At 45.7% G+C, this 24312-nt stretch overlaps 2 protein-coding genes and 1 long non-coding RNA gene across 6 annotated transcripts; 1 reads left to right on the top strand and 2 right to left on the bottom strand.

The window, feature by feature from the left end:
• Positions 1-372: 372 nt before the first annotated feature.
• sh3bp5b (SH3-domain binding protein 5b (BTK-associated)) lies at positions 373-10666 on the bottom strand. 4 transcript variants are annotated; one of them, XM_040164708.2, is made up of 9 exons: positions 10197-10666; positions 9084-9146; positions 7455-7583; positions 3695-3859; positions 3325-3455; positions 2603-2645; positions 2293-2512; positions 1713-2057; positions 373-1127 (listed from the first exon to the last, which is right to left on the bottom strand). In XM_040164708.2, the coding sequence occupies exons 1-9, from the start codon at positions 10272-10274 to the stop codon at positions 874-876; spliced, it is 1428 nt and encodes a 475-aa protein (XP_040020642.2). In that variant the 5' UTR covers positions 10275-10666; the 3' UTR covers positions 373-873. The 4 variants fall into 4 exon arrangements, with proteins under 4 accessions (XP_040020642.2, XP_077950489.1, XP_077950490.1 ...); XM_078094363.1 differs by having other exon boundaries at positions 9071-9146; positions 10197-10521; XM_078094364.1 differs by having other exon boundaries at positions 7455-8256; positions 10197-10520.
• A 5254-nt stretch (positions 10667-15920) lies between these two features.
• LOC144389453 (uncharacterized) lies at positions 15921-19436 on the bottom strand. The gene is made up of 4 exons (XR_013453518.1): positions 19276-19436; positions 17715-17890; positions 17521-17627; positions 15921-17200 (listed from the first exon to the last, which is right to left on the bottom strand). It is a non-coding gene; the product is annotated as an uncharacterized LOC144389453 (long non-coding RNA).
• Positions 19437-22777: 3341 nt separating this feature from the next.
• On the top strand, positions 22778-23885 carry LOC144389491 (uncharacterized). Its single transcript, XM_078094362.1, has 2 exons — positions 22778-23065; positions 23394-23885. Exons 1-2 carry the CDS (start codon positions 22981-22983, stop codon positions 23723-23725), a joined length of 417 nt encoding a protein of 138 aa, XP_077950488.1. The 5' UTR covers positions 22778-22980; the 3' UTR covers positions 23726-23885.
• The last annotated feature ends 427 nt before the right edge of the window (positions 23886-24312 follow it).

Here is a 24312-nt window from a genome sequence, read left to right as displayed (position 1 = left end):
GGGAGGGTTTATTATTTAAAAAATATTTTAAGTGACCGTGTAGTACGTTAAATTAGTTTAACATGTCAATTACTTCTTTTGCCTTTTAAGTTTATTATGTCAAAATAATAGTATTATCTTAAAAGGTCATCGTATAGCACGTTAAAGTAGCCTACGCTGAGTACATTGAATAAAATGGCCCCAGCATAAAAGATCATTGCTGGTTTTACATTGATCAGAAATGGAAAATTAAATTATACATGAGCTGCATTTATAAACCTAGAAGTAACAATGAGTTTACAAAGGGCCCACTTTGTATTTACGTTATTGCAACACATTTTAAATGTTAAGTCATGTTTATATCAGCAACATTAGAGATAAATGAAAACCATCTTGGTGACAAAGCGCTTTTATTAACTGATCTTCTGCACCCGTCACACACACACACACACACGACTGCATCACAGCGGTTTACACGTTGCACTTTAATATCCACACAGCCACGTATTAAATACAAATAGCAGGTTCACACAAGTTATTTGAACACCTGCACACGTGACTTCAATTCCTTCGCACGGACTGCGTTTGATCAGCTGACATAGTGTATGTCAGTGTAAGTGTATAACGGACTCGTCAGGTGAGACTCGCTCTGAATTACTTTTGTAACGGAAGCTTTTTCAGTGGAAAAAATGAAAAGTATAACGGAGAGTTTCTCTCCATCCTGCTGCCGCCCTTCAGTTACATATTATAGTTTCTGACATCATTTCTCAGGCGTGAGAGTCCAAAAGGTGCAGCGAGTACAACCCTCGCCGGGGAGGAGCTTATCAGCCTTTTAGTGAGAGCGTTCAAGTCAAAAATGAGCCAGAATCCGTCCACCAAGCTGCTCTCATGTCCTCAGACTCCTTTGACCAGGACCACGGCCCCCTCGGCCTTCTGGGAGCAGCCGTCCCCGTCCTTGGTGTTTTTGGTGCCTCGAGGGCGCCGCAGGTTCAGGAAGCTGAAGCGGGTCTCCAGGCTGAAGCTCCTCCTGCTGCTGCTGCTGCTGGAGGCGGAGCTCTGGCTGCTGGAGGCGGAGCTCCGGCTGCTGCTGTTGTTGTTGGGGGGCGCGGCGTTGTCCAGGTCCCCCTCGGCGCCCTCGGCCCGGTCACCTGCAGCACAGCAGGAGGTTATTTAATAGGCAGCGATTGGCCGGTAACTATGAACCCTTTAAAGCGGCGCACCGGGAGCTCGAGGGTCCTTGAACGCATCCTGTGACCAACGCGTCGGCAAGTAACAAACGCGCACGCACTTCGTGTTCCATTTAAAGTCTCGTATTCTTGGGATTTAAAGCCCCACATGAAGCAAACACACGCCATTCGTAGAATGAGCCTCGGTCCGGAGTCACTGGAGCGCCGCGGACTCTTCAATGCACACAAGTACCCACAATGCACTGCTAAACCTCATCCATCTCACTTCCTCCGGTTCTCTGTATGTGTGTGTCCACAAATAGACGAGCTGTTTAATACACAGAGGGTCATTGTTTTAATCTGCACATTTTCTTCTTGGTTCATCGACAAACGTCTTCTGCAAATAAGAGAAATGTTCAATAGAAATCATGTTAAAAACATCAGCAGTTTAGTTACTTTAATCTAAAGAAGCTGGAAGAACTTAGTGACTTATGTTGTTTTTGTAAAGTCAGCTGATCAGTTTCTCCATCATCATCATCACTATCGATCACCGCCGGACGGTCCCACCTCTCTCCAGCTCGCACTCCGGGGACGACGCTCCGCTGCACGCGCTGCGAGGCCCGAACACCGGCGAGATGAGGCCGAAGTCCGACAGCGACGCGGTGCCAGGGAGGTCCAGACTGCAGGGCCTGGACGGGGGGAACCTGGACGAGGACGACGGGGTGGGGGACGGAGAGGCGGAGGAGGAGCAGGAGGAGGAGGAGGAGGAGCCGGCGAAGGGGCGGGGCGACAGGAGCTCCTGAGGGCTGCTGGGAGACGAGCCCAGGCTGCAGGTGGAGCGAGTCTCCAAATCTTCCTCCGACATGATGCTGCAGCGCCCCCCCGCCTCGTCATCAAAGCACTCCGACGCCACTGCAGGAGGACGGGGGGAGGACATCATGAGATGTGGAGGAGATATAAATAGAAGACAGGAGGAAGGAGGGAAGGAAGGATAAGATGTGAGGTAGAGAAGAAGAGTTTGCATTTTTACTGACATAAATCAGAGCACACAAACGCACCGGCCGTTGTCTGATATTCGGCACAATTGAGGTTAACGCCAAATTGTGGTGTCTGCTTTGAGGGGGGGGGGGGGGGCGTCTATACTTACTGGATAATCTGTCCGACTCCACCTTCAAGTCGGCCATGTCGTCCACAGCGGCTCCGTCGCCCTCGGCGCCGACGCCGCACCCCCGGGGCCCCACGGTGGAGCTCCGCCTCCGCTCGTGGATCTCGTCGGAGATCTTCTCCAGGTTCCTCAGGGCCGCCTTGTACTCGCCTTTGGCCTGACACAGCTTGGCCTGCCGCTCGTCCACGTTCTTCTTCAGGTTCTGTGTGGGGGGGGGGTAATGATGATGAACTCATCTGTGGTGGAGGTAGTCGCACCTTGAGGGTCTTAAGCCAGAGATGCCGCCGCTTACCTCCAGCTGCAGGTAGTACTTGGCCTTCATCTCGAAGTAGGGCCTGCAGAGGAAGAGGAGGAGAGACGATTAGATCAGAGGGGAAAGAAAAAAAAACAGCAACCCAGAAAAAGAGCAGCGGTACCCACATCGTCACCATGGCAACCTGGAGGAGGAGATCAAAGGGTCGTGACGCAGAGCGGATTAACGTCCCGCTGAGAGGACATAATTCACTGAGAGAAACACACTCAACCGACCAGCGGTTATGATTTATTCATCATATGAAGAAATTGTTTTAGCGACATTTCAAGTGCAACTTGAGTTGATAAATTAAAGGAAAATACTCCACCAAAAGCTTTAAGTTGGGCCTTCAAGAGGCTTCTAACATTAAAGTATTACGTATCATGCACAATTATTATCATAGATGATTAACTGCTTCTGATCAACGGATCAGCAGCACGTTTCTCTACTTGTCGCCTCTATATTTAGCAATTTCAGCAGCACATTTTTTTTTATTAACTGATCGTTACGATTGGTACATAAACTTTGTATCTGCAGAGGAACAACCGTTTGTTTGTGTCGGGGGAGAATTTAAATCCGCAATTTCCACCACAAAGTAGAATTGCAGTTTTTAAAATGCGGAACATATTCAATCCCCGACTCCCCGACACCGAGCGCACCACCAGCGAGCAGCTGCACCCGACGTGGTCGCCGAGGGCGGAGCAGCAGACGGAGTCGCTTACTTCGACTTGTTGATGGTGCGTTTGAGTTTTTTCTCCAGCTGCTTCAAGCAGCCGATTGCCGCCGCGTATTTGGCCGCCGTCTCCTTGTGGACCAGCTCGCTCCTCGTCTTGGTGTGCTCCGCCTCCATCACCTGGGACAGCCAATCAGAACACACCGCCAAGAACGCGCTGAAAATCTTTCGCATCGTGTGAAACAATGTAATGAAGTGAACGGTAAGACCGTTAATTATAACTTCAAAGTATTAATATCAACAGCGCTCAAAATGAAAGTATATGAAAAATAATAAAATCAAAAGCCCTAAAATATCCGCTAACGAGACCTAAAACACCCCGTCTCTGGTGTCGCCCCCCGGCCCCCCCTCCTTCTCACCCGCTGGGTGGCGTGGTTCAGCATCTCCTGCCAGGCGGAATCAAACTGCCGGTCGTCCTCCTCCAGGAGCCTCTGCTCCGCCAGGGAGATGGTCTCCTTCGCCGCCCGCAGCACCTCAGTGGCGCCCTGGAAGTCCTGCGTGGCCTTCTGGGCCTCCAGCTGGGCCTGTAGGGCAGAAGGGGGAGGGGGGGGGGGGGTCATTATCATCATCATCATCAAAGCAATTCAAGTCTTTTGTTGTCTGGATTCTGGGCTTGGTTAATAACAATGTCACATTTCCACAATCCGCTGACGACTCCAGTCGTAGGTCGTCGTGGCGCTCGGTGGATGCCTGTAAAGAGGCTGCACTGGGAACCACAAGGTTGGTGGTTTGAGCCCTGGCCGCTCCATGTCCCATGTTGAAGTGTCCCTGAGCAAGACACCTGACCCCCCATTTGCTCCACGGGCAAAAATGTAAAAAAAAATGTAAAAAAAGCCACGGGTTATAAATGTAATGTAAGTCGCTTTGGATAAAAGCGTCAGCTAAGCGACCTGTAATGTGATTACTGAGCGGCGTGTGTGCAATACAGGAAGGATGTGGAGAGACATGTGATGAGTCATCACCGGGGGGGGGGGGGGTGTCGATCAGAAGTTGATTCATTCCTGTGACGACGCTGCTGCAATGCACGGCCCTACGAGCAGCAGCGCTAAGGTTTCTGGGTAATATTGCATTGGTAAAATGTCCACTTGAATGACGTGGCCTCCTGCTCCCTGTCCACCTCCATCTAGTGTCAGTGTGTCTCCTCTGGGCGCTCCACCCTACACCACCCTTAACCCCGACGTCGCTCTCGTTTGCTCAGCGGCTTCATATTCTAAATGCTCCTCCAGGAGGAGAACCACGCGTTGAGTGACGCAGAGCTTCACTGGGAGGAAAAACACGTTCAATTATTCAAGAGAGCCTTAAAGACGGGATTCAAAAAAAACTGAGCTGATGGAACTAAATAAAGCGCCAATAGAGACCACTGAGCACCATCTAACACCTCCGCCAATTATATCAACGAACAGGTTCATCATTATTGGTGCTTCCCAGAAGACGTTCATCCTTGCAGAGGTCCTGTAGACTAATATGAGAAATTATCAACCTGAAAACATACAAATTGTGTTGCCTTATTTATTGTGTTACTACTCACTACCCCCAAACATGTCAAACACACAGGAACAAGGACGCAACGAAGGAAGGTTTATGAAGCTCAGCAGAGCGAGCGGGGAGGACGGCGGCAGCGTGTCCCCATCAGTCAGAGCTGTCCAAGCGAGATCTCCTGGGGAGACAGGGCCTCCTTTCCGTTGACCTTCACGTCATCCCAGAGACCAGAGGGACGAGCCGTCTCCCCCCCCTCCCTCCCCCCCTCCCTCGGGGAGGACGTGAGTCCTTGTAACGGGACGCTCTGGATCCGTCCTCTAATGACCCCTCACATTAAACGTGAATTAATGTCTTTTTGTCTCCCGCCATTTGCAAACCGATGGGTCTTTCTGTCCTTTAAACTCCAACTGCTGAAGGTGGCTCCGCCCCCCTGCGTCATCCTCTAGAGCAACGGTCCCCAAACCTTTAGGCCACGCCCCCACCCCTCCCCCCTCTACATCCCTACTGGGTTCACGCCCCCTCAGCCCCCTCAATCATAAAGAAAAAGTCTTCATTCAAATTCGAGGACGAGGACGAGGACGAAGACGAGGACACACGGGCAGATTGCATCTCATTTACAACTAACCACACATAGCGGCTAAAATATATAAAATTCTAAATCTAAAGTTAAGAGACGTGACTATTAACTCTCGGTTTCCTCCGTCCCTCTGGTGACGTCAGATGTCCGCCTCACATTTCAGCCAAAACTTGACGTTAGCTAGCGTGTACGTAAAAGGAGGAGCTGAAGGATATTTATTAATTGTACATTTATCATTTTAATCTTACAAAAGGTGGCTGTACAAGTCATGTCTCTCCCTTAATGTTTTGCAAATAATTGGAACACTTTGGGAACCTGGTGTAGAGACTTGAGTCTGAAGCGTCACACCTTCACTGCCTGCCGGACGGCGTCGTACTGAAGCCGACTCATCTGGATCCGCAACGAACGCGGTTTCAAACCGAACAAACCGAGCCGAGCAACATCTCAATCGAGGCGTCGAAGGACTCGGCTCAGCGGATTTGCAGGAGTTTCATTTTCCGTTCATATCAACAATCAGCTGAGAGCTTCAGTATTTTATCTTCTGACCCAACCAACAAAGGTTGGATCCAGGCCCCGCCCACTTCCGCCGCCGCTGCTCCCTGGGCGCGGCCCGCTGCCGTTGTGCGATTGCAAATAATGTGTTTCTTATCAGACCGAGGAACAAGAGAAGGATTTCCTGAAGTAGAAAACGAGTTGAGCTAAACGCTCTCTGCACGCCGCCAGGACCACAGGGACGTCATGGAGGGAAGGTGACAGATCTTATAGAAGAGTCACAGGTGATGGTGAAGAAACATGAAACTATGAAAGAACAAGTGGGAAAACGAGCGAGTTGATGAGATGTCCTTCTGTCCCCAACAACCAGGACCAGTGACCCCGCGCTGACGGCGCTCCGCTGAGGTCATCGAACAAAAGCCGACCGCGTCCACTCAGAGACGCCGGTGGAGGTATTTTTAGCCTGTGAATAATCAAGAAAAAGACACAAAGAGGATTTGTGTCGAGTTCCGCCCGACTGAGAACAGCTTCATTCTGAACATCAGAGGAGCACAAACGAGAAGTGATCCCTATAAATATCCACGTCAGACGCGTCGGGCCCCCGAGGGGACGGCGCCTTGTTCAGAGACGATCTGATGGATCAGACATAGTAGAGTCACCTGCTCTGGATCACATCCCAAAGATGTGTCAGCTAAACAGAAAAAAGACAGTTTATTAGATCTTGGTTTTCACTCTTACGTAACATAAAAAAAGTCAACGTGGAGCCGGCGTGGACGTCTGCAGCCGAACAATACAGATTATAAACCGCTGCTCAACAGTGCTGCTGTGTCACAGCTAACTGTGCTAACAGCGCTAACTTCAGCCTCCATCGTGGAACGGTCCAAACAAAAGCACCCAGATCGCCGCCCCCCCCGACCCCCCCAATGAAATGTGTGGCACACGCAAGCTCGAGAAGTGAAAGCAAGCGTTGGGAGGAGACGGGGACCAGCAGGTGAGCCGGGTAGGAACCACGACATCATCACATGCTGCACTTCCTCATCTCGACCACGACCACAGGGGGCGCCTCACATGTCACGTGACCCATAAAACCAGAACAAGCAGCGAGCTGTCTTAGTTTAAACTGCGTTTCAACGTCTCTTATTGTAAACTTAAGTTTAAACGTGACTCAGTAGAAACAGCTCTCAGCGCAGCGCGGACACGAAAAAGCAGAAGTGTGACTTCAGGGGCGTTTAACAGGAACTGGAAGTTATGAATACTGAAAACCGTAAATAGAGAGACCACATGTGAAGGTGGGGGGCCGAGCTGCTACAGCTGTGCGGGTGGTGGCAGCTTCCCCCTTTACACACACACACACACACACACACACACACACACACACACACACACACACACACACACACACAAAAAGGGAAGTGGGATTGTGGACTGACGTGATTGCGCACTTCTCGCTCTTCACCAATTTCTGCAAATAGAAGATCAACTAGTTGTTCTCGTGTTCCTCAACAAGCGTCACGTCGAAGCGCACTAAACACAACAACAACAACAACAACAGTATAAACACAGGAAGTGACCTGTCTGGCCAGCCGGCGGGCCTCCCAGTAGGGCTTGGACTCCTCCACAGACTTGCCCATCTTCTTCACCAGTTCGTCCAGCTTCACCGTGGCCTCCACCAGAACCGAGCGGAACCTCTGCCGGGCGTCCTGACGGGAGGAGAGAAAAGCATCAGTGGGTCACCTGAGCATCAGCGCAGGAGAGTAGTGGTCCAGTCTACATTTCTTCTTTGCTGCCTGAACGAAAAGGAGCGAAAACTATCATTTCCCTTTAAATTCTACAATAAACTCAATATAATCTAAGCTGCCCCCCCCCCCGTGCTGACGAAGGGCTTAAGGGTTTTATGGCGTTGAAAACAGACGCCAGGTGTGATTCGCTCTATGAGCACTCAACACCTTTCCTCTTTTACTTCCTCTTCTCAGTAAACGTGCGTTAAAGCCTCCGGAGGCCTCGCAGCTCGCCGCCCCCCCTGAGGAACGCGCCACGTGACGCGCCACATCATTCTGTCGACCAAGCAAACGGTCGCCTGCGTGTGTGAGCGCTTTGTGCTGCGCGTTGTCCTCGTAAAGACGAGACGCTCCGACTGATAAGACCTCAAGACCATCACGCTTATGACGCTCATGTTGATGGAACGATGCCGTTTGGTCCCAGCGGGACCAACGAGGGACGGACCGTTTCCCCGGAGCTACTCGCTGATGGCGTTTTCATCCGCAGTAACTCCTCCTCCTCGACCTTCGGGGGCGTAGGAGGGGCAGACGTGCGCTTGATGGGATCGTCCGGATTGCGTCCACGTGTTGTCCACCCCTCGCTGACACAGAGACACTAGAAGAGGAAACGCCGCAGCTGTTTGGGGAAAAGCGCCGGCTTTCACGCCAAAAAAAAAGGAAGGAAAGACGGAAACGCCCGTGAAACTATGACCGGCGGTTTGACCCCAAGGTCACTCATTTCCCACCCGACGAAGGACGAAAGAAAAGTGACACAGCGAACAGAGATGTGACTTAACGTTGTCATGGGAACGCCCGACACGCTAATGCTAAATTGCATCAATACAAATGGTCGCATGTGCGAGTCATCAGAGCCGATCATTTATTCCATAAAAAACAAAACAAACACGTCTTGCTGAGTCGCAGCAGCGCTTGTTAGAATGAGCAGGCGTCTTTGTTGGGCCGTGAAAACAACATCCGGAGCCATAAATAAAAGGGCGGAACCGTCGACGGGTCACGCTGGTACAACGGGCCCAGTGTTGACCACAGAAGAAGAAGGTCGACCTACGCAGCGATACCCGACGTTCACCAGTCGACCAGGAGCAGCGTCACAAACGGCGTATCGAGGTCATGAGAGGAAACCAAACACAAGACCTCACAGGCCAGCTGGAAGCCAGCTTCTTCAGGGAGAAGATCTTCCATTCGGAGGAGCTGTTAGCACCAAAGCTAACCAAACGTTAGCTTGTTTGAGCTCAGTCGAGTAGCGCGACTCTGGACTTTTACCTCCGTAAAGATTGACAGGTTACTGCCGACACACATAAAAGTCAGCCGGCTGCCTTGGTTGGGTTTTAACAGGATTCAAGGTTCAGCTGTGGGAGCTGCTTGATCACCGCTAGTTGATCCGAGTAGAGCCGTCAGTAAGATCTCCTCACGTGATGGACTCACCTCCAGCGCCGTCTCACATCTGTTGATGTCGCCGGTGGACTGGTTGAGTTTCTCCAGCTCGCCCTGGAAGAGAACCACGGAGAAGTGCATTAGTTCTTTAAGAAGAAAACCACTTAAGCTGTAATTGGCACAGTATTAAATCCAATGAATTCTTTTAAAAAGAGGACCAGATGATTGAAGCCTAGCGCGAAAGTCTCTTAAATCCAGCATTCCCTCCCCCGGCCAGCAGGGGGCGACTCCTCTGGTTGGGTGGGAGTCTATTTAGAGTCATTAAAGCCAGTGAACATTAGGGCGGCTTACTGCAATTGAGCGGTCACTCCGCGACCAGTTGGGGAAAGAAGCAAAGATGGCGACAGGAAAATCGATGCTCGGTAACGGCGGCCCCCAAGCCACCGGGTGACGTTTCCGTGACGACGCCCACTTCTCACAGTCTTATGATGCACTGATTGGACGTTCTCATGAATCCTCATCTCACGTGAGGAAATCTTCGGCTTGGTGGAAGGTGGCATGAAGACGGAGCGTTTTTACTACTACGAAAGGTGTTTAATAGAAATGATAAAGAATGTATCAATACATTCACTGTACCACTAATATTCAAAGCTAATTCTCCCATAATTTGCGTTCTTCCAGTGTTTCAAAAAAAACAACACATCACTTATTGGCACAGCATTCTATATTTATTACAAGAATCAGAAACTATCTTTTGATTGACATTTCAGCTTCAAGTTGATCGGCTTTTTTGGCTTAAAGTAGATCTCACAATTAGATATTTATGAAAAGAATCAAAACGTTATAATTGTTTGCTGCAAAACATTTTCTTCAAACGATTAATCGAGACACGTTCGAGCAAGAACCTTAGTAATGATAATCCTTAGTTGTAGTTTTATTTATCGGTTTTTCACAGTAATGCTTCATTTTGCAGAGTTTGTCATGAAATCCTGTCCCTTTGCTTAAAACCGCTATTGTTTACACACAAATGTGCACGATGTAGAGGATGAGCACCAGTTTAACCCACGTTAGTTGAAATGACCATGACGGTAAACTGAGCTCTCTGACGTTTCGAACCCTGCAGATCGATTAATCGGTGCATCGAACGTTAGTACCGATAGTCACCTGGATTCTGGGGTCCACTTCCTCGTCGTCGTGTTCCGCCTCGTTATCCGCCCGGAGCTCCTTCTCTACATGGTCCATGTTGGAGGGGCGAAGGACGGGAAAACCCGACCCGAACAAAGGGACCGCAGACCCCGGTGTCTCGCTCCGGTCACCGGACGCGAGGACGCGAGGATTTCTCCTCTTCGCCGTCCGGGGTTTTGACGTCGATTTATTTGAAAACAATAGCTGTGGTTTTCTGCAGGAGGAACATCTCGGCGCGTATCCACCGGGTGAGGTGGGGGCGGCGGCAGCGTGTCTCACCCCGCTCGACTCTCCCTCCGCACTGAGCCCCGGTGCTGAAATGTCCGGAGCTTCGCGTTAGACCGGGAACGCCCCTTTGCGAGCGTCTGAGCGGGTATGACGGATCATTAGTGCCGCGTAGTGGCGGAACCAGGTGGATCAATATGCCAACATGTTGACATTTTAATCCCTGTAGTAGCCATTTTTCCTACAAATCTTAAAATGTCAAAGGGCCACTGCTGTACCTAGTTTTGTTCCCTTTCACGCAGTAAGACACGCAGTATTGTCCAGGCGTTCTTTTCTTGTTGTTTCTCATTTATTTAAACACACTTACAATAAAGCTGTCTGCCTTCTATGCAGTGCTCTGTCGCTGTCTCTCACTGGTAAAATCCATTTGTCACCCAGGTCCATGCTGGTCCCACCTGACTATGCCCCTAAGTAACCTCCAGGTGATAACTAAATAATAGCTCAGATAATACCTCCTATGTAGCAATTACTTATGTACTGCACTGTAGTAGTTTTTCTTTTCATGCCTTTTTTAATCTAATATATTTTTCCTTTTTTCCAAAACATTTTCTGACCTAATATGTTTTGACTTTTTTTTCATGACATTATTAAACAAATACATTTAGACTTTTTTCCAGTATATTTTTCAACCAAATATTTATTTTACTTTTTTCATCATTAAATATTTTGACTTTTGTTTAAGCATTTTTTCCATGATATATTTTGATAAAATATTTTTCTGTGACATTTTACATTATTTCATATTTTTAATATTTTCAAAGAAAATTCTTATGTTTTTCCATCATATAAGAAAATAAAAATCTCCATATTTTTTAATCAAATATATTTTGACTTTTTTTCCAAGGTATTTTCTGACCAAATCTATTTTTACTTTTATTCCTGATTAAAAAAAGAAATTGACTTAATATTCTTTTACTTTTTTTCTCCATATTTACTTTTTTTCCATGGCATTTTTCATTATTAAATATTTTTACTTTTTTTCCATAATATCTTTTGATCAAATATGTTTCTGTGACATTTCCTTTTCAAAAAACAGTTTGATATATATATATATATATATATAGATTTTTAAAAATATTTTAAAAACAAACAAACAAACTTTTTCTCCGTATTTTTTATCAAATATATTTAGACTTTTTTCATAATTGCATATTTTAACTTTTTTTCCATTTCCATAACATATCTTCATTTTTTTTCATGACTTTTTTCATCATCATTTTGACTTTTTTTAAAACATTTTTTGCGCTGAAAGTCATTTTTCTTGTAAAAACATTGTCGTAGGTCCCTGAACTCAGACGTGAAGATGTGCCGCCTTTCTCTTGATGTTATCAAGCTCCTGCCGTCTTTTCAAATCTGCAATCCAGGAGATTCATAGGGACGTTACATTTAAAAGATATTTTGCACCAGTTGTTGTGCAGAACTTGCATTCTCTTAAAATGATTTATGTGCCTGTTTTTCGGAAATAATTACAGTAATGTCCAAGAATCCTATGAGATGAACAAGATTAATGTCTAAAAATTCGGAGAAAAGATTTTCCAAGAGGAGAGGGAGGTGAGCACCTCCTAGGGAATCTAATCAATTAAGAGTGAACGCATTATGCTTCTATTGGATTTGTTGGAAAGGCGCCTTCATTTCCAATGTTTTATAATCCTGATATTAATTTAAAATCACATTATCTTTATCCAAAGCGCTGTGATCTAGTCGAGTGTTTTGCTCGTACACATCTGTGCATCGCTGACTCACTGACATTCCCACGTTTCGTAATAACAGATGAAATACTGACAGTTGTTTACCAGATCAGTAGCTGTCAACAAGCTGCATGAAGACAATTCTATCAGGTTTGAAAACAAGATGTGTAATATGATTATGGAAAATAATTTCTCGGTCGATTTTTCAGTTTTATACGAAGAATCAAATACCGCAAACAGTTCAAAGTAGAGATTACTTGAATCGAACGGCATGTGATGTCAATAATTGATTCACGTCTGTCAGATTAACATCAAGGCTCTTGACCTCGTTAAAGCACTAATTTAAGGGAGAATTTGGAGTTCAACAAAAGCTTGTCTGTTGGCCTTGAGTTTTCTCTTTCTCTGAACCAAAGGCCCCCTGAAGCCTTCACTGTTTTTATACTATACAGCCATGGACATATTTATCAGTCTTTGTCAAGAAAAATCCTCCACATCTGAGCTAAAATCCAAACGTGAGATGTTTTCTTCAGTACAAGCTCTAAAAACGTCATTGTGACATATCGTGGATTAAACTTAAAGAAGCGATGAATGAAAACTCGCTGCACTTGTGATGTTGACTTCGAGCTAATAAGTAATATTACCACACATTCATCTTCAAAGTTAAGACGCTGCACTTCAGAGCAGCCTTTCCCGGCTTCAAATGTGGAGCACAAAACACTTAAAATATTCCAGGCATATTGTGTGGGAGGAGGGGGGGGTGCACTCTTCAACATCTTTTTGTTTTCATTCCTCCTGCTCTTTGGAGGAGGAGGAACGAGAAAGAGGCCCGGGGGACATCACACGGGTTGCATAACCAGCACAATGTGCAGAGGAAAGAAAGAGGAAAGAGGGCCGAGGGAGAGCAGTTAAATGCATTCAGATGAGCAGAACCAACCCTTTCTGCTGCGTACCTCAAACTGAGGATACTTCAGTGACGATAGATTCATCATCATCATCATCATCATCATCATCATCATCATCATCAAAGTTGCCTCAATTCCAGAGACCCAAGATGCCCTTTGGGGTTGAGTTTTATTCTGCATGAAAATATTTCCCCACTCGCTGAAAAAGAAACAAACCAAAGCTCAAGGAAGATAAACAACAAGGCGGAAACGTCCGGTTCTGTCGAGTGAAGACGATGCTTCATGTCGAGAAGCTGCATTTCCTCTACCGACACCCGGGGGGGGGGGGGGGGGGGGGGGGGGGAGGCGACGCCTCTGGTCCCATAGTTGTCTATGAGAAAATGATTCTCCTCTCTTCATTGATTCCCTCAGTTAACATTGTAAACATGAGTCATGGTCTCAGTCTCTTCTTCAGTACAGCTTGATGTTCGTTCAGTAACTTATGGTCCATTTAGAGTCAAACAGACCATAAAGCAGGAGATGCTTTAGGGCGGGGCTACATGCTGATTGACAGGTCTCTAATAAGCCATATAGCCAGGGACACTTTAGGGCGTGGCTACATGCTGACTGACAGGTCTCTAATAAACCATATAGCCAGGGACACTTTAGGGCGGGGCTACATGCTGATTGACAGGTCTCTAATAAACCATATAGCCAGGGACACTTTAGGGCGGGGCTACATGCTGATTGACAGGTCTCTAATAAACCATATAGCCAGGGACACCTTAGGGCGGGGCTACATGCCGATTGACAGGTCTCTAATAAACCATATAGCCAGGAACACTTTAGGGCGGGGCTACATGCTGATTGACAGGTCTCTAATAAACCATATAGCCAGGGACACCTTAGGGCGGGGCTACATGCCGATTGACAGGTCTCTAATAAACCATATTGCCAGGGACACTTTAGGGCGGGGCTACACGCTGATTGACAGGTCTCTACCAGATATGTACAGGTCATCTCTACGTCCTCCTCGGTTCCGAAATGGTCACTTTCGTTTATGGCGAATGTAGCGACGCTCGCGATCCACAAATTCAGAACATCGGCTTGCAAAACAAAAAGTCACGTCCTAAAGACCACACCCACTTCTTATCTAAGGGTCTAAAACGTCTCTGAATGATAGCTAATAGTCAACCAATCACGTGTGCTACGAGACACAGACAATCGGCTGAAGGATTCCTTGCTATTGATTTCGTTCTCATTCCATGAAGACGCACTCATACATCTCACATTTACATATAAGTTTCGATACAGAGTGCAGATCTGCTGACGGGCGTCTGGTTCTGGTAAAGTTCTCCCTGCGGGGGCTGCAGCCCGACACCCCTGCTGACCTGGAGGACGTCCAGGGTCCCGTCAGCATCTTCTGGGTTTCCACGGGCTGCTGCTGATTTGTCTGAATAACAGGACGTGTCGGACAAAATGGAAGTTTCCTCTTACTGTCACCAGAGTGTCACCAGGACGTCCATGAGTCGATCCCTAGACCTTTGTCTACTTGAAGCCACGTGTTTCACGTCCGCTTTGAACAAAGTCTCGATGACACTGGATGGACACAAGTGTGAAGCGGAGACGCTGTGTATGAAGGCGGTTCGGTACGATCAGATTCCTGTAATGTTAGGTATGCAAAGAGGTGTTATCTAAAATATGAACTACTATGAAGTGAACTGATGAAGGGAAGGACATAAGTAAAAAAAAAAACACACTATAGAAAATGACTCTGCAAACCTCCTCATTCATACCACCGAACGAGAAGCAGAGACGCAATTTCTCCAAATATCTGAAGTATTTCGGCCCTCGTGCGGAGTCCGCTGTGTCAGCGGATTCCTGGCGTCCACTCGGAGACACGCAGGTTCTGTCTGGTGGAAGAGTCCCTGGTAGGCAGGAAAGGCTGTGATGTCTTCTGACATCAGGGATCCAACAAAGGACACTCACTGCTGCACTCGCAGCGAGGATCCCTGGAAATGAGCGTCGGCTACGCGGCTGAAGAGCCAACGCAGCTGAACGTCAACCAAGCAGTCGGACAGAGGCCGTATTCACGGTGAAGAGAAGCAGATTGTTCTCTCTTTAAACGGATTTAAACCTTTTCTCCCGAGGCCAGCCAAGGGATAGTTCGGAGGGAAAGGTGAACGGGAAATCTGATAGCGGCTGTTGTTACACAGAGTTAGAGGGAATAATCCCATCAGAATGAGAAATAATGAACATTTCTCTCAAATCTTTGGGATAAAAATGCTCCATCATCATTAGTTAAAATGAGGCCTGGAGTTCTCATCTTCCACATTAAAGAAAGAAACAACTGTTTGTTTTCCTCTGGCGTGACTGAGGTCAAAATGTGCACGTGAATGACCGCGGAGCGTCCAAAGCCTGATACCTGCTCCGTGCCCAGCTTCATTAAAAAGACACTAAAACACAGCATTAATACGCACACAATATGATTATTTCAACTCAATCCCACACCTTCCTGTTGCCAAAGTGTCTTTTTAGTGTTTTAAAACAAAACAAAACCTTTTTATCTATGTTTTTAAAAAAATATACACATGTTTAATACTAACAAAACAAGATCATATATCAGATAGAGTCCCATTCATCAGTAAAACAAACAGAATGTACTGAGCTGTAATCTTTCTTATGAGAATATGTTGCGTTGAGGTATTCTGCATTTCTTTTGTGACGAGATTATGATAGAAATAGAAAAAAAAGTTTTAAGTAGGTTTTGGATAAATATGAATGTTTTGGATTACACAATATGATGATTTTAATAGAAAAACAATGACTTGATGGTGGTTGACATTCAGTTCAATTAGTCATTCAATTGACACCAACAAAATATTTCAAAGACAAACTTTACTGCCATCTTGCCAAGAAAGTGAACAAAGTAGAAATATGTTGAGAAGCAGGCTGCTGCACACGAAGACCTTCACCTTTTATGGTTGTCAAACAAAATAAACAGCATGAGCGTCGTCGTGGCGTGTACTGGGAACCACAAGGTTGGTGGTTCGAGTCCCGGGCTGCCCTGTGTCCCATGTCGAAGTGTCCCTGAGCAAGACACCTAAACCCCTAATTGCTCCCCGGGCGAAATGTAAGAGCCACGGGTTAAAAATGTAATGTAAGTCGCTTTGGATAAAAGCGTCAGTTAACTGACCTGTAATGTGATGTCATGTAACTGAACCAGCATGTGGCTAAAGAGCTTTCTACGACCAGTCAGACACCCTGCGGTTAGACACGGGGTGCCCCACCCGGGTCCGCAGGGGCCCACTAGAGGGCGCCCACGTGACACGCTGTCATGATTCGCAGTGATGACGAGTGGAATCATACATCCCGTTACTTTATATATTGACAATGTACGGAGACAAAACATGGCGGAACTAGCGAGGCAACGACGCAGTGTTAAAGTCCTCTCACCTTTTGTTGTTTCATGACTGACTAACAATCAAACTAGAGGCGAGCTCATCCCACAACAGAGTCAAATGATATAATAGTATGGTAGATAATATAGAACATAGAAGCATAGAAATTGGACAAATAGAACAGATAACAAGAAAACAACCCTTTCTATTCTTATTCCTGGAGAAGCTTAGAGCAGTGCAAGAGTAACATCAACATGGGGACCATTATAGAATTTTACAGTGTGTTTCATTCCTATCCTCCAGTAATCAGTGAACTATGATGGAATACATGCAGCATGTAGGAAACATGAAAACAAAGAAGCTCAAATGGCCCTTTATCCAGAGCCAAAAGATGGCCGCTGTCGTGACGGTTCCCTCCTTCTTACGGATGAGAGGCTTGTTGTTGTCTTGCGCTGACGGCATCCAGCGTTGTTGTTGTACACACGACTCACCCCTTCGCTCCAATCCTAATTTCCATGACCACTAGAGGTCGCCGCCTACGAATCTGCCAACACCCCCCCCTCCCCATATGTCTCTTGAGTCACACAGAACCGGTTCACTACCACATTTCACAGATCCAATATCTTCTTTGAGAACATCTGCCAAAGTACCAGGCCCTGAGGTTCCACGAGTGTTGGGCAGAATAAACACAATCGCATGGTGTGAAGGGCTGCCATTGGTACCAATTTCTGGAAAAAACAAGTATTTTTGGATTGGATTTGGTGATGGTGGAACAGGGGAAGGAAGCGGTGGGTTGACTGTGTTGGTTTGTTTATGTGTTGTGTGACTGTGTTGGTTTGTTTGTGTTGTGTATGTTGCCACTGTGGTAGACTGGTGACCTCTTAGTGGCCTTTAGCTCATTGCAATCACCAATTGAAATCTCTATAATATCTTCCGTCCTTTTGTTTAAAGTCCCAGCTTTAAAATAAATAGAACATACTACACAATGTAATGTGGTGTTACTGTTATCAGGATCATTGTCTTATTAATAACATTAAAGCAAACTTACGTATAAGTCGGATTGCTTCCATCCACCAATGTACAGTGATTGTACCACCAGGAACAACTCATGCCAATCCATATATTGAGATCACCTCCAAGCCTGCGGACAATATCCTGTTGGGAAATGCAGTTGATAAGCTTTATCTAATACGAGAAGAGGTCAACCGTACATCAGGTCTATAGAAGAAACATCACAAATACCTCTTCACAAGCGTCTTTCAACATCACCAGATGGGATCCTTTTGACTGACAGTCGTCTCGGGCCCTTTCCCAGGTGTCTGCCATACAGGACAGCTGGTAACAGGAGGACATGTACTCATTCCATCCCTCAGGGCACTTTGAGGTTAGGGTTTCCAAACACCCCTGGGAGGCAAGCTCTATAAAAATGTAAAAAAACGAAAGCAAAACCGACATAAGGACTTGAGATGCATTGTGTTCAAACCCCCCAAACCCCAAAGCGGCTCAGAGTACAAGATGACGAGTAGAAGCGCAGCAAAGAGGCAGAGAAAGAGAGACAGGGAGAAACTTCCTGTCAAATGTGGAAATGTTAAATAATACTAAACTCAGTTATTGCAATGTACCCAAATTCTATTTTAATATTTTAACAAAAATTACTTTAAAAATATAACATTTAAGTGGTGATAGGTACTAATTTATAAATAAAAACATGTTTTAATATATTAAAATGCAATTAAAAAAAGGAACAACCCTTTTAAAAAAAACAAATGGTCGAGACAAGACGGGTCGGAAAACAAGAAGCAAAGTGGAGGACAGTGGAGGACAACACAAGTTAGAGGACAAGACAGGGGGTCAAGATGGGACAGAACCGGACAGGGTAGTACAACACAAGACAGAGGACAAGACATGGGCGTCAAGATGGGACAGAACTGGACAGGGTAGTACAACACAAGACAGAGGACAAGACATGGGCGTCAAGATGGGACAGAACCGGACAGGGTAGTACAACAAAAGACAGGACAAGACATGGGCGTCAAGATGGGACAGAATCGGACAGGATATGAAAACACCAGACTAAGGACAAGACATGGGGGTCAAGATGGGACAGAACTGGACAGGGTAGTACAACACAAGACAGAGGACAAGACATGGGCGTCAAGATGGGACAGAACTGGACAGGGTAGTACAACACAAGACAGAGGACAAGACATGGGCGTCAAGATGGGACAGAACCGGACAGGGTAGTACAACACAAGACAGGACAAGACATGGGCGTCAAGATGGGACAGATCGGACAGGATATGAAAACACCAGACTAAGGACAAGACATGGGGGTCAAGATGGGACAGAACTGGACAGGGTAGTACAACACAAGGCAGAGAACAAGACATGGGGGTCAAGATGGGACAGAACTGGACAGGGTAGTACAACACAAGGCAGAGAACAAGACATGCAAAGAGAGAAGATGTAAAAGTTGATAAGCGAAGACAAAAGACAGTAATACACTGTAAGCAAGGAAAAGTCTGGCGATACAAAGGTCTTTTGACATGACATGTTTGGACAAAATGCTGTTCCAATCTTGTAAAAAATCTGGTAGTTGTTGACATATTTTAAAGAATAAGATAAATCTTTGACAGGGGGGGCCAACAAAGTCAGAGGGGTTCTTCCCCTGTAGACGATGGATGTCAAATAAAAATGTAATGGGAATTGTTCAGCATTTATCCAAATATTTCACTCTGGACCAAAGTGGGGGCCTGACAGACGGACCCTGAAGATATGTTGAAAGAAAAGAAAACTTTCTCACGCTTTCTAAGTTGGTCGATGTCATTTTGTAGTTTGCTTTTTTCCACCTTGAGATTTGAGTTCTCTTCAGCGAGTCGGGTATTTTCCCTAACCATTTCCTTCTTCTCTAAAGACAGTTGGTCTCTTTCTTTAACCATTTCCTTCTTCTGTAAAACCAGTCGGTCTCTTTCTTTAACCACTTCCTTCAGCTTTATAGACAATCGGTCTCTCTCGTCAACCACTTCCTTCTTCTCTGAAACCAGTCGGTCTCTCTCGTCAACCACTTCCTTCTTCTCTAAAACCAGTCGGTCTCTTTCTTTAACCACTTCCTTCTTCTCTAAAACCAGTCGGTCTCTTTCTTTAACCACTTCCTTCTTCTCTAAAACCAGTCGGTCTCTTTCTTTAACCACTTCCTTCTTCTCTAAAACCAGTCGGTCTCTTTCTTTAACCACTTCCTTCTTCTCTAAAACCAGTCGGTCTCTCTCGTCAACCACTTCCTTCTTCTCTAAAGACAGTCGGTCTCTCTCGTCAACCACTTCCTTCAGCCTCATAGCCAGTCGGTCTCTCTCTACATTCAGGTCGCCATTAGACATCCCGGTGAAGTTGCGAGTTGAGTTTTTTTCTGACCTGTTACAAGACACTAGAATGGGAAACAGATGAGAAGGGTTTAATATGTTTCACAAAGGAAGACGCATTTTGGAGTTCAAGCATCGAACCGGTTCCCCTCGACGGACTTTGGTTTGTTGCAGAACATAACGAGTGGCAGCATACACAACGAGGCTGTGAAGCTCTTCACTTGTTAGTAACCGCCTTACGTAAGCTCGGTGGGGGGGCGCACGGATGGTCGTGGCCGACGAGGGGCGCGTTGCCCCCCCACTCCCACGGAATAATTACAAGCAGAAGCAGCAACCAAACGGAACAACAGCGCCGCATAGCAGGTCGCAAACTAATCAATATTATTATTGTTTTTTCTTTCAATGGAAGGTGATCTGCCGGCACTGCGTTGGTGCACGGGCGTGTCCCCTGGTCCAACGCACGCCCTCACTCAGAGCGCGACCCCCCCAGTGGACGTTCTAGGAATAGCAGCTACTTTTATAGAAATGTAATTGGTGTCTTTCTGTAATTCTCACAATAGTAAAGTCATCACAGGTTTGACACCTGTGCCGTAGAACAAAAAGGTTCAAATCGTTCAGCTTGTGTTCGCCATGGACCTTATTTCAGCCATCGACCCAAATTCAATCAAACGTTGACTTTGAGACGAGGAGACAGGAAGTGGAGAACTACAGACTCATTTCTGGGCGTTGATAAAAGTAGCTGGAGTTGATTTGTTATTTGCTACAGCGGCACAAAGTTACTACTTCTGTAAAATTCAAAAAAGAAACACCAGCCTGATGAAGGACAACCTGGTATTTGGCTTGTTTGGAAGAAACTCATCTCAACTAACTATATTTCAAAAAACAAAAAACCCAACAACTAATATGTAAAAAAAAAAGAAAATTTGTTTATTTCATCTGATTCAACATCAAAAGTATGCCATGCTTTTAAATTTATTTTTTACATGCATATTTTCTAATAGTTATTTTAGTCTGTTCACCTTCAGGAATTATAGGGGTCAAAACATAAAGGAATATATATATATATATATATATATATATATATATATATATATATGCATGCACAGACAGAAGGTCTGTGCACAGAGGCACACGGTGTTCTGGGTCATCTGATAATCAAGATGTTTGTGCGTCGATGTTTATGATCTCGTGGTGCCAAAGACGACCGTCTACGTCCGAGGTCGCCTACCAGCCCTGTTTTAGCCTCTTTATCTTCCAACTATATATTCATGCTGCGAGGAGGAAAGCCTTTGAGTCGGCGTGTTGCATGACTTGTGCGTGTGTCAACTCGGCCTCCTGTGTGCAAACAGTGATGATTTTACACTCACCATCACAATTGCTGAATAAGACATAGAGAAGTAACTGTATGATGCACAGCAGAAAAAAGCTGACTCCCACCAACTTGTAGATTTTTGATCTGCCTGCTGGAAAGTAAAAACACACATAGCAACCACAACGTTAATAAAACCAACAAACAGACCCACATACTTCCAAATACGGCTTAATCGAGATACAAGATACAAGTTGGCTTAAACTGGACTAGACTGAGGTTGTCAAAATAAGAGCAGGTGTTTTTTGTGAAAATATAGAAAATATGATGTAGGTATTATGAACAAACTGCAATAAAATGTTTACTATGGAGGTTTCAGGATTATTATCATTACTTCCGCATTAGCAGTGTGTCCTTTTGCCGGTTGGAGGCCCTGCTGCCCCCTGTTGAAGTGTCCCTGAGCAAGACACCCAACCCCTCAGCCACGGGTTAAAAATGCAACGTAAGTCGCTTTGGATAAAAGCGTCGGCTACATGACCTGTAATGTAATAATGTCATTTCAAATAAAAGAAACATGTGATAAGAAATACAAGCTGCCTGTTTGAAGCAAAGATGGAGAAGGTCGGAGGTCAGATCAAAGTGAGAAACATAACATTCTGTAGAAAGAAATACTTCAACTTACTTAAGCTTTGCTGATTGGTTGTTTGCTCCTCCACATTGTTCATTGCAGGAGAATTTACGTATTGTCTCCCCTCCATTCTTCTCTGAACTGACAGTTACTAATTGTCTCTGGTGTCCATTTGCTATTTATGACGGATGATGACGTGATGCATCGAAGACGGTGTGTCATCAACCACAGGAAACTAAATCAGGTGTCCACAAAAAACCGACAACACAGAAGACAGCGTCGAATAAACCAATCAGGTCCTTGGAGTGAAATCATTTATTTAACTCCGCCTCTAGTTGACCAACTGTCTCTCACAAAAATCCAGTGTTTGCTTTATGGATCTAAATTATGGTAAAAAATAAAAAGTCGATTTATGTGACCGGTTCATCGGTAAGAAATTAGGAAGAAGTGACATCACGACTGGGAATAAAGACGGGGACTTTATGAACAGACTTCAGACTCTCGTTGGTGTTTCCTTTAAACGCTGTTCACAAAATAAGTGTGAATATCCGTCTCACAAAAGTTCCCTCATGACTTCACATCCTGAATTAAAAGTATTTCTAGTTCGGCATTACAAGGTGCCAATTTTATACTTCCGTGTGTGCGTCGGTGTCCGTTTGACTCACTTCACTTCTGCCCTGAACAGGGTGTGATTTGGGAATTTATTGATCATGATTTTATAATGTTGGTTATTATTCCTTTACACAGAGAATCAAATAGCAGCAGATACAGACTCTTAAAATAGTTTACGTACATTTCTTCATCAGGCACAATCACAACGAAAGAATCGAATATGGAGTTTGTTACAAATAACAAAACAACAACCATATACTTTTCCTTTAAACATAATTAAAAGCTGTGTTACTGCTGATCAACATTCTCTTTGCATCTTCCAGCGTGCAGTTTGAGTCCTTAAAGGGAGGTTTCTGTGATGAAGACAGTGAAGAGCATGAAAAACATTCAAGGTTTCTAAGAGTCTAAATAGGTCAGATTGTCTCTGGAGGCCTTTTCCACCGACACTCATCACTAAACCACAGACACACACATGCTAGCATCCAACAACAAGAGCCCCCCCCCCCTCCACGCAGACCCACATCCTGCTCAGCTCGCCTCGTGGTGCCTTCACTTTAACGTGTTCGGGTCTTCGCGCTCGTCTCTGGTGCGAGCTTCAGGAGAATGACTGGGCTTACTGGGCTTACTGGGGCCACGGTGCTGCTGTTGGTGTCTTTGTGTGCGTTGTCGTCAACTCAGGAGGAGAAAGGTCAGTTTTTAAAAAATTATTAAGAAAACTAAGAATTTTGGAAGAAGTAGTCGGCATATATTTGTGTATAAGCGACATACTGGACAGCCTGTGAACTCTCAAAGGGAAGTAGGTCGATTACCCAGAATGCTTTTCGTTATTTAAAGTAGAGCAATAACTATAAACCATCATAAGAAGGTGGGATGCGTTTTATCCACCCAGACTCAGCGATGACCTGAGAGGCTTTTGGTGTTAAAGGTCAAAGGTGAACTGATTTGTCTACTGAGATCAGGTGATGATGTCCGGTCACGTGACCCCAGGTGTTTCTGTGCTCCCTTTGGTGCTGTAGCGGCCTTAGAGGTCAATTACCCGCAGAGCCGCGTCGCCGCCGCCCCCGGCTCCTCCCTCCGGCTCCTCTGCCACGTAACCTATGACGTAGCGCAGTGCGGCCAGCTGCGGGCCGCGTGGTACCAATCGGGCAGTCCGTCCGACGTCGAGCTGACCGACCCCAGCAGGTACGTCACCACGGTGAACGAGACCGAGGACGGCGCGAGGCGCAGGCGGGTGATGACGGAGATCGTCCACGTGACGCCGCGGGACGAAGGACGGTTTCAGTGCAAAGCGGAGTGCAAGGACGGGGGGGCGGTGGGACACTTCATCCAGGTCACTGTCGGAGGATGACGTGACGCCTCTGAGGCTGAGCGGAAGCATCCGGAGACAAAGTTCATCTCATCTTCATGTGACAGAAGATCCAGCTGTTGCTTCAAGTCAAAGACTTCTGTGTTGCTCAACGTCAGAACCTGCTGCTTAATGTTTGTATTAAATTAAATTAAAACATTGAGTCCTGAAATCATTTTTACATTATAAAGCAATGAACATTCATCAAACATCAGAGGAATCCGTATTTACAAATATTGGATTTTATTAGGGCTGCAACTAACGATTATTTTGATAATCGATTAATCGGTCTATTATTTCTTTGGCAAAAATCGGTATTAAAAAGCTTTAGTTTCCAACCCTTTATTCTAAAACAGAACCTCAAATTCGTCAGAACTAGTTCTCTATACTACACTCACAAACATACCCTCATGTTCACTTGAAGCATATTCATTAAATTATTACCATCATTGTAGTGCAAGTTAAGTAAATGCATACAGCTAAAAAACAACCAAGTGCTATGAGATGAATTTAAAATGGCATTTGTAAATAAATGCATTAGAGGCTTCTTAGTTGATTTAATGGATCACCATGTGTCTCCCTTTACAGGC

This window comes from Gasterosteus aculeatus, chromosome 20, assembly GCF_964276395.1.
Source record: "Gasterosteus aculeatus chromosome 20, fGasAcu3.hap1.1, whole genome shotgun sequence".
Classification (NCBI taxonomy): domain Eukaryota; kingdom Metazoa; phylum Chordata; class Actinopteri; order Perciformes; family Gasterosteidae; genus Gasterosteus; species Gasterosteus aculeatus.
The sequence above is the reverse complement of the archived record's forward strand: the minus strand, read 5'-3'. Positions and strand labels throughout refer to the sequence as shown.